We start from the raw sequence: 14,724 nt of genomic DNA, 5'->3' as shown, positions 1-14,724 counted from the left end.
CCTTTAAGACGAGACAGATGTCCTTAACTCCTTAATATGTGGAACGCTATGCTAGGTTTTTGTCATTTGTATTTAGATGTTGGGGTAACAATGTGAATACTTTCCTACTAATTTTGTGTTAGTGATATTCTCGATTAATACATTTATCAAGATTGGTTAATCGGTCGTTCACTTTTGTTATTGTAAAGTTTATTGTATATAATAAGTTATTTATATCTTTGGGGTTTGCTAAATACAACCCTTAGGGCTGTGTTTAAGGTGCATAAATTATTTGTATATTTACCTGAAAATCATGGGGCGGACTTTTAATATGGAAGGTACAAGTTTTTTTTATGCACGTTAAAAGGGCTGTATTTAGCATTTCCCTATATCTTTATCTCTACTACATTTATAAAACATTTATTTCCTCTAAATTTTTTCAACTTTCAACCACTAATTTTTATATCTTTTCTCAAATTTCAACCACTCATTCTTTTCACTCTTTTCCATAAATCATTTTATTCATCTAAATGCATTCAAAAACCTTTATCTCAAAAATCATAAATTATAAAAGTTATATGGTTGTTCTTAAAACTTCATGCTCTTTCATTAGAGAGATCATTCGATAGACTTTCAACGAATTTTTAAATCTGAGGACGGAGCCAGTATGGCTAAGACATTTGACTATCATACTCTATGACATATCAACTCCTATGAGCTATCGCACTTTATGACATATCACATTCTATGACCTAGCTATCGCCACACCATCTCATCGCCGCAACACGTGAATACTTACTCTCGTATAGAATAAAACGATTGAATATTGCTAAGAATTAATATTCCTGAATAATAGTTCTAATAAAAAAAGATTAATATTAGTAGATTAAAAAGTTGCTTAGTTTGAATATTATATAATTGAACACTATAGATTAGATGAAGTTATCATTAATTGGGAAGGATCCTCAATGTTGGTGTGCTAGCCAGCTAAAACTAAGCCTTTGTGCTGTTTGGAAGGGTGCAATGTCGGGTAAATACTTATACAAAGTATTTTTGACTATATTATGCTTGACGTAACTAAGATATCCCGTGATTTTTTATGAGGATTTTGTTGCCACATTTAAGATGTTGAATTTATAATATGAGTATAAAAGGAAAAAGGTGACACCACTGACCAGTATGCAGTAGCCCACCTAGGTCAAAAGGCACGTATTAAAAAGCCCAGCAATCAAGTATGTCAAAATGTTATATATTGATACATGTCTAGAGCCTTATGTTTGACAAATATGTGGGATGAGTGAATTAGCTCTTTTTACATCAACTTTCATTAAGAGACCAACCTCAAATTTAAGGTGGTCAAAAGCAAACAGAACTTTACATATAAACGATCAAAATCAAAAGGATACCCAGCTATTCCAATCTATACTTCGTTTATATTTTACGCATGTATCCCAACTGCTTATGGTCTTTGGCTCACATTCCGAGGGCATATTCAGTCAAATAAGGATCTTGACAAAGTCAAACTATACATCAAATACATTGGAGTATATATCATTCTTTACCATGTACTGGTCAAATATAATGTATCATTATTTTTCTAGTATATATCTAGATGCGATAAATAATTAAATATAGAGCAGATGACTCTTGAATGCTCAATTGCCCATATACCAATACAAATGGACCGCTGATCATAATACATGGTGTAAAGTGTAAACTGTTATCGACTGAAACACATTAAATTTAATGAGTAATATAGAATACCATGTGGGCACTTCTTCTTCCACTCATTATGTCTAGCTAGCCATCTTTCTTGACCATTATCGACATTGTATTGCACATGGTTTGATACACTTTTTATGTCTATAAATAAATACATCTATTTCTCGAAAATAAAATTAAGCCAACACATCAACATACAAATTAAACTTTGTCTTTTCTATAATTCTATCTAACAGAAGAAAAACAACATGCATCTCCCCGTAATAAAAGTACTTGTCTTTCTAGCGGTGTGTTTTTCTCATGATCATGTCATAAAATCTCAATCAACCGATTTCAATACCTCAGTGATACCGATATTGAAGGATGCCACAACATCTCTTCCCAAGATTTCTTGGTCATTTCGGTTTCCACAATGGGATGGCAGTCTGTTTTACCTCATTGACCTTGATGCTCCTTTCACTTGGAAAAACTGCGTTATTCGTCACATTCCGGTTGTTTGTGGCTTAGAAGAAGGATGCAGATTTCCTTTACCATGTGACAACATTTTGTGCAAAGAAGCACAATCTTATCTAAATCCTACATGCCCTTCTACTAAGAATATCACATCCAAATATAGTTGCCGAATTTGTGCAGCCACTCCTTTCAATCCCATCTCAAAAACTTGCAAAATATCACAACTAACCACTGATTTGGTCACAATATACACAACCAATGGCCGAAATCCTAGTGAGTTTCCAAGATATCCATTTGGGACCGAGTTTGTGTTGTCATGTGCACCCAACTCATTGTTAAAGTCTTTTCCTCAAAATGTTAGTGGAATTGCATCCTTTTCATGGTCTTCGTTGGGTTTTCCGCGTCAAGTTTATAATCGCAACCAAGCTGCTAAATTCGCACTTTGTCTGCCCGGCTCCTCATCATCCACAGGGGTTACATTTTTAGGCGACGGGCCTTTCCATTTTACATCTTTGCCAAATGTGGATCTTAGAAGCATTCTTTCTTATACTCCTATGATTAGAAAGAATTCTAAGTCCCTTGGATATTATATCAAAGTAAACCGAATCTTAATCAAAGGGACATCAATTATCACAAAAAGTATTTCAGTGAAGCTTAGTACGGTTGTGCCTTATACCATACTTAGAAGTGATATTTATAAGTCTCTTACTTCTAGTTTTTCAAAGGCTGTTAAAAACATTCCTAGTGTTACTGCTGTTAAACCTTTTAGTCTATGTCTAAAAGCTTCCGCGGTTGGATCTGTTCCGAGTATTGATTTTGAAACAGAAAGTGGCAAGATATGGACAATATCGAAAGACAACTTGATGAAGAATTCTGGGAATGGCGCATCATGTCTTGCATTTGTCGATGGTGGTTCTAGTGTCAAAGATGCAGTCGTTATTGGGACGTTTCAGATGGAAAATAATTTCTTGTTTTTCGATTTGGTGAATCAGAAGTTGGGGTTCAGCTCTTCACTCATACCTCGAGGAACCTCCTGCAGTGGCTTCAACTTCACTGTAACACCTTAAAGGACATATATGATTCATCATGTTATTCATGAGCTATACATTTGCTATTTGTAGCATTATGTAAGTCTCGTATGGATGACCATCAAAATAAAAAGATATTTCGTAGATTGGGTATTTTCTCTTAGAAGTTAAAATGATAGTGTGTTGTACGAACTTATAACAACTTGGTTTCTGGAATAAAAAACATATCATTCGGATACTACAGAAAGTTTGATGTATCTGCTAAGAATTACTCGTACTAATTTTGGAATAGTAGTATTATTTTGATCAAAAGAACTTTGATCAAAAACAGAAACATGTTGCTTTGTTTGAGCCCCAAGAACAGGTAAAGAGTGTAGTTCATTGGAAACCATTCCTCTCTAAAGTCAAGGAAAGAGAAGCTAACCCACCAAGGCTTTTAGGCTGCTTTCAAAACATTCTTCATCGACAGGGATGAAATGTCATTACAACTTGGGCAAAGCCGATTTCCGGAAAATCTATGGCAACGTGAAAAGCTAAGTTTCTAATTTGATCACAAAATATAGGTAGCTCAACCCTTCCTCTTAGACAATTATTATCATTTAGGTGACATCACGATTGCTTCATATTTTGACACCGTCTAGTGTAGTGATAGATAGATTGCAGGCTATTTGAATAGCAACTTAAAATCCCAGTCATGCTGGAAGATCCAAGTAATTTCTGAAAGGGCCAAACAAACAAACTTGAATTCCCAATATATCAAATCACTAGCAATTTCTGAACAACACACACATATATGTTATATATCAAAGGAATCTTGATATGTTGCTAAAACATTTCACTAGCTTTTTATTTAAGAGCGTTTTGAGGATGAAGTTTTCTTTCAAAATTTACATTCAAACAAAGTTCTATACTGAACATTAAACACCAAAAACCCCAAAAAGCTCCCGGAAACCCTGTCACAAGATGGACCTTTAACTGCATCAAATAAGCCAGGCCGGTCCAATTTCACATGGACTTCAGTAATCTAAATGCAAAAAACCAGAAGAACTCCCCTGATGTTTCTCAGCAATGACTAACTTTGCACAATGCAGACCTGAAAACTGAAAAGGCAAAGGACACTTAAAATATAAACAAGCTTCCATACAAAAATGATTCTTCAGTAATATCATGACAAAAATGACTCTTCAGTAGTATTGACCTACAACTATATAACCAAAAAATAGGCTGGTCACAATTTTTAAAACATGTTTTTGGTTTGCACTTCGGTTGCTTGTTTTAACTCGTTTTGGTAGATATATACATATCCAAAATTCAATTGCCAGGACAATTGAGTAATTGACCATACTTTCAAATTCAAGAATAATGTAAAAATCAGATAGAAAAGTACAAATCGAAGGAGTATACTGTTAAAAGAGCTAACGAGGATAGAAAATTACAACGTAAGCTTGGTTCAATGTTCATCTAATACAAGGATTGGAAATTGAAAATCTTCAGGGGGCAAAAAAAAGACCACCAAAAAGGATTACCTACAACTACTGTCATACTGGTGCAAATAAACTAAAATTGTGTACTTGCCATACTGAGTGTAGCTGTAGCAAATAGTATTCACAAAAAGACCACTTCCACGGGTCTCCACCCTAAGCAGTTGACTACTGTTGCTCCAATCCGAAGTCATGGAAGTCCAGGGTCAGACCTACATGGAAGCCAACATTAACTAAAACAAATATATTGCAATATAAATAAAATATCTATAGACCAAAAGTTAATTATCATGGCCATATGCCTGGAAAGAGAAATGCTTTTCAACTAGCGCATACCTTGGTCTGAAAACTTGAATCCGCCATTATGAGAAGAACTCTCTGCTTACAAAACCATATCGCCACATTATTAAGTTTCTTGAAATCTATCATAATCTTTTCAAAAATATTTCAAGATATATTTTTGGAGCAGCGGGATGAATTCTATAAACGCGATCTATAAAGGTTCCCTCACTAGTCGAAATCATACTAGACAGTGAATATTTTCTTTCACACAAACCCATTTCCATAAGCCATGTATGAAATCTGTATCTGGGCCTTATTCTTTTCTCCAAGTCAAAGCACAAATAAGCTGGAAACCCGTCAAGATAATTCAAAGAGGGATCAATATCTTCGCAAAGAAACCTCACTTTCCTTTCAAGACTTTCTGATTGTTGATTTAATATTTTTGGTGAAATACTAATCATTTTACAGAGCTTTGAAAATTCAACTCCATTATGAAGTAAGCAAAGAAAACGCTCCTTTAACTGACTACTCGTCCCGTGAACAAGTTTCAACACTTTTATAGTCAAGCCATTCTCTCCGTACCCAATACTGTGCAGGAACTGCAATTTCCCGAAAGTGTGAACAGACAATCTAGAAGATTGGATTCTCAGTATGCTGTCAGCAAAGTCTTTATCAATACCTTGATCAGAATTAATGATTTGATAACTTTTAAACAGCTGAAACCCCCCGTATTTTAGCTTATCAAAGAACCATCGATTAACATTTAATGCTCTCATCACATGAGGCAGATTAGCCAATCTGTTTTTACCAAAAACATAGGGGTACTTCTTAGTAATTAAAACCAAATGGTTTTCATCCATCCCAAAGTGTCTTAGCAATCTCATGACACAAAACACCGGAGTCTTTAAATCATATTCAAAAATCTCATTTTCCAAAAGAAGTAATGACACAACTTCTTCTTTTGTAACATCAAATCCACAAAAATACTCGACTTTCTCGGATAAAAATTCTTCTGAATAACAAGCCAAAATAGTTTTATTTCTACCAATCATGTCAAATATGTCATCTTTCTCGCAACCCAAATTGTAAAACAACCGAATCTTTTTGCAAATATCAATCCATGAATCTACGTCACCTACCATGTCCTTACTCAAATCGAAATCTAAAATAACCCGTTTCAAATCATTAACCAATGCGCTATCCCCATTTAATAATACATGAGGAAAAACCAGGCATATTCCAACTAAAGATGAACTAGTTAACCCACAATCTTTATACTTGCTCCATATTTCCTTTAGTTCACTTGGGCCCTTATCAAAAATCGTCTTTTCTTCTTTGTACAAAATTCCCAACTTATTCCAAGGAAACCCAAAACCATAAAGGGTGCAAGCAGCATTAAACGTATCTAAATCTTGTGATAAAAAGAATTTATGCGCAGGCAAAACCCCATCAAGTTCATCAACATCAATGCCAATGCTTTCAAAAAATAACTCAAATTCATTTACCGGGTGGTACCTAAAGAGCCTCTGCAAAGATTTTGGAAATTCCGATGTGGAGAACTTTACTTTAGAAATAGTGGCAGACAGAGAGACGACTGAGTATTTGCTGATATTCTCAGCAAATGTGTATGGTATAGTTCTGACGGCATGAAGGTAGTCTGTTAGGGCTTCCTGAGCTTGTTGGATGGCTTTGGCTCTGGATCTATGAGGTATTTTTGAGAGAGATTTAAGGCTCATAGCGGTGGAGAAATGATGGCGAGTGGCGGCATGAGAAAGGAGTGGCGGAATTGCACGCCGGAACAGCATGATACTTGTGAGTTTGTGTGTGGCGTTAAGGGCTGTTTGATAAGACAGAATGATTTAGCGCTGAATAATTCAAAGACGCGAAAGATTCAAAGGCTTTGTATGAACCTACTTCTGAAAGAAAGCAGACCGATAACTGTTATGAATGTACAGACTGAATGATACATAGTTGCCATTTTAACCTTGTGTATGATGCTGACTGGAAAAAATAAAAAACGTGTGTTATGAACTCGTAGGTCTGCATAAAGCTATCAGGTGCATTTTAGCTTTATTTTGCAGGGAAAAAATCAATAATTTTCAATCACTTGAAAATTACACACTCACAAACACCAACACTAGTGTACCTTTTTTTTTTGAACGGCAAATCTCTTAAAACTACATTGCTCCTAAATACGCCTCTGGTGTTAGACCCCAAGAGGTAAGAGCCTCTACCCCCACATTGGCGTATAATATAGTTAACTTAACAAAACAACTTGTTGCAGTACACAACAACAATAACTATTGTAGAGTATTCTAGTATTAGTTGTTGTCAAATCACTTCCCAGATAACAAAATATGATGTGATGAGCTACAGTCAAGTATTGAAAAAACTATAATTAGGTTACATCTGTGTGTCTGTATTTATCATGAATGGAATTTAACAGATACAAAATTACAGGTTATTATTATAAGCAATAATAATAATAATAATAATAATAATAATAATAATAATAAAGAATGAAGATAGACACAAAAATGTTGGCGACTAAGAAAACGTACCAGAAAAAATCAAAGAGATCGGTCAGGAGCTATATACCAATCCCGCCCTGGTCGACAGTAACTATTATTGGGGATGATGTTTTTGGGCCGGTAGGTCTTTTACTGCCCCCAAATATTACCGACCCGTGTCCACATGGATCTCTAATCAAACACAAAAAATCCTCCCTCACTGTTTTAGACTTTAATTTTCTTTTAATTATTTAATTTATTACTCGTATTATTATTAAAAGTTAATGAATATATTTTTAAAGATAAATGATTGATAGTATAATATAATTAGAAAAATGACACATCCTCCTAACCAAATAGCCTAATAATCCTTCTAATACATTAAGAAGTTGACATGTGGTATCCATTAATTCTCTTTCTAAATCTTGTCCCCTGATGTTTTCATGTGTCCCCATCTCATGATTAGAAAGATTATTAAGTTATTTGGTTATGAGGATTAATCATTTTCCATATAAATTATTCAAATTAAAGGGTAATGTAGATAAAAATATTTTAAAGAATGTTAAGTAAAAATATTACATTTTTTTAATATTTCTAAAAATAAAGTGTTATTTATAGTATATAATATTGATGATAAATTTATTTATTCGTCACGACGTTGTCGCATGTTGTCTATTCTCATCCTCGCATATTGGCGGACATCATTTAGTTATTGTAAGATACAAGTTAAATTGAGTAATTAAATTAATTAAAACTGCCCAAAAGTTAACGTCTAACTAATTATACGTTTATTTTCTATAATCCTGACTTTTATTTTTATTTTTCATCAGGCTGGTTTCATCTTCTCTCTTGTAAAATTTCCAAAGTTCTCCAACAAAAAATCGTGAGGGTAATTCAAAATTCGCAACCATTCTTCGTCAAATTTTCAAATCTTCGGCAGATCGTGAGTCCTATACCATTTATACATATATTTAGCATTGTTATATTTTTTTATTAATGCCAAAATTTATCATCCTTCATTTTGGATCAATAATATATGGGCGCATTTGTTTAATTTGCATTGTTTGATAAATCATGCATACTTTTGTTTGTTAAATGATTATTATTTGATGAATTTGTCACATATATCTTTGTTATATAGGCATTTGTCATGTCACGTCGATATCTTTCTTTCCAGATAAAGTTTTTTGTGTTTTTGGTGTTAATTAAGACGATATATAAGCTATCTCGTACGTGTTTGCATCGTTGCATGGATACAAATATATATATAAGTCTCGTAGTGTACTCGAATAAAATTGTAACGAACTATAATTACTTTTGCCTTATAAATATATATTACCTTCGGTTATCAATGTAGTAAAACAAACTACTAACTACTAACTCGTTTAAAAAAAAAAAAAAAAAAACTAATTATAGACTTATAGTAGGTAACGTCTCTTAGATTAGTATGTAAGGGCCTTATAGGTCATACTAGCTGGTTTAAGCCTCTTAACAAGATTAGGCCTAATTGGGTTTCTATTGTTATACCTTTGTATGATCTACTACTATTTTTGATTATTCAGTCTATGAATGAGAATTTCCACCTTTAGTTTATCAAATTATGAATGATTCAGAGGCACTTTTAGTTTCATCAACGTACGCCGTGCTTAATTTCAAGTCACTTGCATAGATAGATTGCTAACGAATGCCTGCCTATGAATTTTATTTGGTTACTAGATCTTAAGATGGGTCTGTCGTTCACCAAGCTATTTAAGCGCTTGTTTACCAAGAAGGAGATGCGCATTCTGATGGTTGGTCTAGATGCGGCTGGTAAAACCACAATTTTGTACAAGCTCAAATTGGGGGAAGTTGTCACTACTATTCCTACTATTGGTATACATTATTTCCTTTTAGCTATAAAATCATATTGCTAGTTTCCTTTTCCCTGCAATTACATATGTGAGGTATTGATTGCAAATTATAACATCTTGAAACAAAGTGGAAGAAATAATGTGATGCATCATGTAACTAGTAATCTGATTAACTATATAGGTTCTTAACTACCATAAGCAGATAAATTAGTTAGTTTGTAATGTCTTGTTTAAGCAAATCACTTTCTTGAACTTCGATTACATATTCTTTTATTGACATTCTTAGCATATGAGTATAACAGGTCTTTCATCACACAATCGTTTTAGCGTGTGTTGTGTTTTTAACTTGAAAAGTTAATTGGGACCGAATGGGTGAATGGAATTAAACAGAATCATATATACTGTGGCAGGATTCAATGTGGAGACTGTCGAGTACAAGAACATCAGCTTCACTGTATGGGATGTCGGTGGTCAGGATAAGGTAAATTTGTAATTGTGACATCCGTCACCAAAATCAATTATTTTATAATAGTTTCTAACTTGTATGCCTAATTTCTTGACTAGTTAATGTGCGTACATAGTATAACAAGCGTGGAGATGTTGTGATTATTCCAATATGTGACTTTTATCACTTGGATTTCGATAGTTTAGGATTTAGACATTTGATCTTCCTAAACATAGATGACTATAACTAATCCCGTAATATTTAGACGCGTAGTTGTTATATTCATTTTTTTAGCAGTAACACTACTCATTGGCTATTCGGAGTTATAAGCTGACAAGTTGAACCATGACAATTTATGAGTTAGTTAAGTTGTAATGAAAGCCTATAACAATCTACTTGTTAGTTATCAGTTCGGTCAAGAGGGATGACCATCCCATCATCACAATCCTAAATAATCTAAGATAATGGTAGTAGTAACGTCATTAAATAGCCTTGAATATAAGTGATGAACTATGTTACAATAATAATAAGAATAACTACATTAAACAAATCTATGGAACAATCGAGTCTTCTTATGAAATACAAATTAAACTATATAACAAGTGGGAATACAACTAAAAGGTCGGCCAGAAGCAAGGGATTTAGAATCCCATATTAACTCAATTTATAATAATAATATAGTCTAATTATATTCAAACTCAAACACTTATCTCTATATCAAATATAAATCAAATACCCTAAATGAAACCAAAACCCTTTGATTTTATTTTTTTTGCCGTGGAGCAACAAACAAAGCTCCATCACAAGATCAAATATTTTAATCATTATTGTAAGCAAATATTTGGTAAGATTATTTATAATTCTTATGAAATTTTGATTTAAATTACAATTAATAATAAAATCCTTATAGATTATATTTTATGTTATTTTGTCAAGGTGTCTAAGGAGTGATCGTCAAATCTTGGGGTAAATTACTTATCTTTTCTTTTCATATATATAAATTTATCTTAATATCGATCTTTTATTTTAAGTAACCTATTTGATGAATCTATATTATGGCAAAATTTATAATAATGAATGAAAGGTTTTTTTTAAGGTTAAATCAAGAGTTTGAAGTATAAATCATATTAATATTAAAAGTTTACGTATTATTTGTGGTGTAACAATTTATATAATATAAGAACTCTAATTATGAAGACATGGAAATCATAATAACATATGTATATAGGTGTTGGAAGATTTGAAAGTATATATATAAATATTTATTTGTAGTAGTCTTTAAAACAATAAGTTTGAGTTATTTCAGAATCTGGACAGATTTGGTTTGCCAACTTGAAAAGGTCGTATCTTGGTCATGAAAGATGGTTAAGTCACGTTTTTGGTGTCTAAAATTATGTTCAGGAAGTCTACTTTCTGGTAGAAGTGGTTTCGTGTCAAAATATGAAGTTTAAGGTTGTCAAACGAATTTTATAACAAAACTGCGCAAAGCTAAGTTTTCCGAACAGATTTAGGTCGACTTCAAATAGTCATATCTTGGTCGATTTTATGAACTGGAAGATTATTTTTTTTCCAGAAACATTTTTAAGATGTTAAGAGTGTACGGTAAAAATTTGGGTTTTTTTTTAAGCTTCGAAGGCCCTTAACATTTATAAAACTTTTCTGCGCGCAAATAGTGAATTTTCAGACTAGTCTGTGATTATGGAATTTTAAAAAAATAGTTAACGTGTGAAATAAATTAAGAAAAAATTTATGTAAGTATATAACACTCTAAGGTTACAGTGTTTAAGATTTGAAAGCTTGAATTGTTCGTTTCATCCTAATAAAAAATAGATAAAGTTACCAAAAATTTCAGTGAATATGAACTTGTAGAAACCAATGGTATATCATTAAAACAAATGCACTATATTAAGTTATGTGACTTGTAACTTAATAATACATGACAAATCAGTTGTGAATATTTTGAAAGTAGCCATATATGTATATCATCAAATGCGGGTTACAATGGACGGTCATTGACCATGTCCATAATTGTAACTTGTACATGTATATGTTGTGTAGATTCTAGTGATCTTTTGGACTTTACACAACTGCTTGCTGATTGAGGTGAGTTTCGTGGCCCCTTTTTATTTTATTTATTTGGGGGAAAATGATGCTCAAAACACTTTTCATTTCTGTACTAATTGTGCCAAAACTTGTTTGTTTTCTTGGACAAATACGTGTAATTATGAAATGTGTATGCTAGCTTGTTTGTGTTGATTCTATGACGCAATAGATGTCTGTTGATATCTATTGAAGACTATTTGAAATCTATCGACCAACTATATACTCCAGCTGGTAGTTGTTGGTATTACAGTGTGTGATTGAGATGTTGGCAAGTAGTGATGTGATTGTGTTGTTGGAAAACTATGATGACATTGATCGGTATTTGGTATGCATACATGCTACTACATGTTTATATTTACACTATTGTCCAAACTTCCTATATCATGCACAGCAAATTCATTTGTATTACTTTAAACCTACGAACTCACCAACATTATGTTGACATTCTCGAGCATTCATTTTCAGGTAATAACAACGTTTGAGGAGCTAGAGAATAAGGACTTAGTGAGACCAATAGCGAGATCCCTCATGGGTTTCTAGTTTGCATCTAAACATTGATATCTATTTGCTAATTGCTACATCATTGCTATGTATTTGGGCATTTTGCCTAAGACTTATCCCGCTGTGGGAATTACATTTCTTTGGATTTCATTTAGTAAAACTCTATTATAAATCCCATGTGCTATGTTATGTTTTTTCGTCATATCTTACGATTCCGCCTAAGGTGGGGTGTGACAGGTATTATAATAAACAAGAAATTAATATATTGATTCTTTGATTAGCACCTTAGAAATCCATTTACAATAGTTGATTGGCATAAAAATGGCAACATTAATATACCTGTATGGACATAAGGCATCATATAAACATCATGATATTGCAGCGGTAATACTCATGTTGTTGTTCAACTAGTTAGTTTTCTTTAAGCATATAAAGAGATGGACAAAGTAGTGTTTGGTGGTCAATGTGATCCGACCAATATCCACCCATCATAGAAAGTGACATGTTTTGACCCAAATCCCTCTTAACCTGTTCCAGCCTAGTGCGCAGACATACACATTTATATCCATATGAGCATCACTTAACTTCAAAGAGACATTTTTGAGATCAAATTCAAATCATACAAGTACTCTGATATAATATGTCGAAAACTACTGGATTTGTTGCATATCGATATATGCTGATTGGTTTTAGCTGTTTAATTACAGATTCGACCTTTGTGGAGGCACTACTTTCAGAACACACAAGGTCTTATATTTGTGGTGGATAGCAACGATCGGGATCGTGTGTTAGAGGCTAAAGATGAGCTACACCGGATGCTTAGTGAGGTGTATTCTATGTTTCTTTTCGTTTTTTCTTTTTTTTACTTATTATTGTGAGTCTAGTGACTACTGTTAATTTTGTAGCTTTTGGTGACCAAATGTAAATGTAAACAATGGTTCTGTTATGATGTTATATAGGATGAATTGAAAGATGCAGTATTGCTTGTATTTGCAAATAAACAAGATCTTCCAAATGCAATGAACGCTGCTGAGATCACGGATAAGCTTGGCTTGCATTCTCTTCGACAACGACACTGGTAATTATCTAACACACTGGCAAATGCTAGCCATTTTTACTTATCAAAAAAATCAAAATAAAAGCAGATTGCTACTTATTTTGTTCAGAAATAGATAGGGTGCCCTGGAAATAAAGTCATATATTGTCCTAAGGTGAAGGAGATGTGGTTCTGTAGTTCTAAACAGGACTGTTAATGGATGGATTGATCTGATCCAGTTTTATAAACCAAGTAATTATAGCATATTTGATCAAGTTACTTATGAATACGTTGAATTAGGATGCGCAGGGCTAATTTTTTTGGGGGGGCCTATAGCGAACTTAAATAAAGGATCTTCTTAGTTAAAAGAATGCACATAAGACTAATTAACATACCGTGTTGAGAAGTACCTTGTCATAACGTTTAATTTTTAATACTTAATTTGAATGCGTTAAATAGAAATTAACTAGCATAAGAGGAGATGGACGGGTAACACATATAATCTCTTAAATCGTGTTACTCAAAACTAAGTTATTGCTAAAATAATAAAGGTATTACTATTGATGTGAATCAGGTATATACAGAGCACATGTGCAACTACCGGGGAAGGTCTGTATGAAGGTCTGGATTGGCTTTCCAACAATATTGCTAGTAAGAAACATTAGACCCAAGTCTGTTCTATATAGATTTATATATATGAAAGTCGACGTTTATTTTTTGACTATACATATATATACATTTTATATGTAAATGATAATAATCTGAGGGTTCATGTTGTTTTAATTTACATTTCTTTCATCTTGTGAAAAAGCTGCTTACTGATTGAATTAGTGTATTACTTTTGTTGAAGTAGTAGTTAACGGTCGTATCAGGGCTTAATTTCTGTATTGATGTTAATATTTTTTGGTTCATATATATGATTAGCATGTTTAAGTTAATAAGCTTAAACTATATATACATTTTATCTGTGGATGCATATATATAAGTAGCATGTTAAGCTTAAACGAATACATTGTTTACGATATATAGACTTTATTCCAACAAAACCAGCTTAAATTTACTAGAAACAAATACGATGGATAACTAAAACAAACGTCACACGAGTAAATCAAAAAGAGAACATGAATCCATGCATAGCGAATGGTGTGCGGCCTTAATCACATGAGTACCCAAGGTGATTTACCCTTTTGTTTTGGTGTGATGGAGCTGTTCCTGTGGAGTGGTGTTAGGCGGTTTAGACTTGAGTGTGCTGCTTTCCGGTTTAGATTTGAGGTCAGGCTTGAGGTCACGATAAGCACAGTGGACGTGGAGATCAAATTTGCAGTTGGGGCAGG

General features: G+C 33.1%; 3 protein-coding genes across 4 annotated transcripts; 2 read left to right on the top strand and 1 right to left on the bottom strand.

Moving 5' to 3' along the window:
* Nucleotides 1-1,870: 1,870 nt before the first annotated feature.
* Nucleotides 1,871-3,420, top strand: LOC122580350 (chitinase CLP-like). The gene has a single exon (XM_043752624.1). It carries the CDS (start codon nucleotides 1,950-1,952, stop codon nucleotides 3,219-3,221), a length of 1,272 nt encoding a protein of 423 aa, XP_043608559.1. The 5' UTR covers nucleotides 1,871-1,949; the 3' UTR covers nucleotides 3,222-3,420.
* Nucleotides 3,421-3,517: 97 nt separating this feature from the next.
* Nucleotides 3,518-14,200, top strand: LOC122580360 (ADP-ribosylation factor-like). The gene is made up of 7 exons (XM_043752637.1): nucleotides 3,518-3,745; nucleotides 8,286-8,398; nucleotides 9,172-9,327; nucleotides 9,716-9,786; nucleotides 13,062-13,181; nucleotides 13,314-13,432; nucleotides 13,965-14,200. Exons 3-7 carry the CDS (start codon nucleotides 9,180-9,182, stop codon nucleotides 14,053-14,055), a joined length of 549 nt encoding a protein of 182 aa, XP_043608572.1. The 5' UTR covers nucleotides 3,518-3,745; nucleotides 8,286-8,398; nucleotides 9,172-9,179; the 3' UTR covers nucleotides 14,056-14,200.
* Nucleotides 4,003-7,594, bottom strand: LOC122580333 (transcription termination factor MTEF18, mitochondrial). Of its 2 annotated transcripts, XM_043752614.1 has the most exons (4): nucleotides 7,507-7,594; nucleotides 5,000-6,946; nucleotides 4,763-4,875; nucleotides 4,003-4,282 (listed from the first exon to the last, which is right to left on the bottom strand). In XM_043752614.1, the coding sequence occupies exon 2, from the start codon at nucleotides 6,748-6,750 to the stop codon at nucleotides 5,089-5,091; it is 1,662 nt and encodes a 553-aa protein (XP_043608549.1). In that variant the 5' UTR covers nucleotides 6,751-6,946; nucleotides 7,507-7,594; the 3' UTR covers nucleotides 4,003-4,282; nucleotides 4,763-4,875; nucleotides 5,000-5,088. The 2 variants fall into 2 exon arrangements, with proteins under 2 accessions (XP_043608549.1, XP_043608543.1); XM_043752608.1 differs by having other exon boundaries at nucleotides 4,003-4,875.
* Nucleotides 14,201-14,724: the final 524 nt, after the last annotated feature.

Source organism: Erigeron canadensis, chromosome 1, assembly GCF_010389155.1.
Source record: "Erigeron canadensis isolate Cc75 chromosome 1, C_canadensis_v1, whole genome shotgun sequence".
NCBI classification, from domain to species: domain Eukaryota; kingdom Viridiplantae; phylum Streptophyta; class Magnoliopsida; order Asterales; family Asteraceae; genus Erigeron; species Erigeron canadensis.
The sequence above is the reverse complement of the archived record's forward strand: the minus strand, read 5'-3'. Positions and strand labels throughout refer to the sequence as shown.

Bases quoted from the DNA above. Each gene is read 5' to 3' on its own strand.
- LOC122580333 (XM_043752608.1), bottom strand. From the start codon at position 6,750: ATGCTGTTCCGGCGTGCAATTCCGCCACTCCTTTCTCATGCCGCCACT.
- LOC122580350 (XM_043752624.1), top strand. From the start codon at position 1,950: ATGCATCTCCCCGTAATAAAAGTACTTGTCTTTCTAGCGGTGTGTTTT.
- LOC122580360 (XM_043752637.1), top strand. From the start codon at position 9,180: ATGGGTCTGTCGTTCACCAAGCTATTTAAGCGCTTGTTTACCAAGAAG. The intron at 13,182-13,313 runs GTGTATTCTATG...GATGTTATATAG, and splicing joins TACACCGGATGCTTAGTGAG to GATGAATTGAAAGATGCAGT. The intron at 13,433-13,964 runs GTAATTATCTAA...GATGTGAATCAG, and splicing joins TCTCTTCGACAACGACACTG to GTATATACAGAGCACATGTG.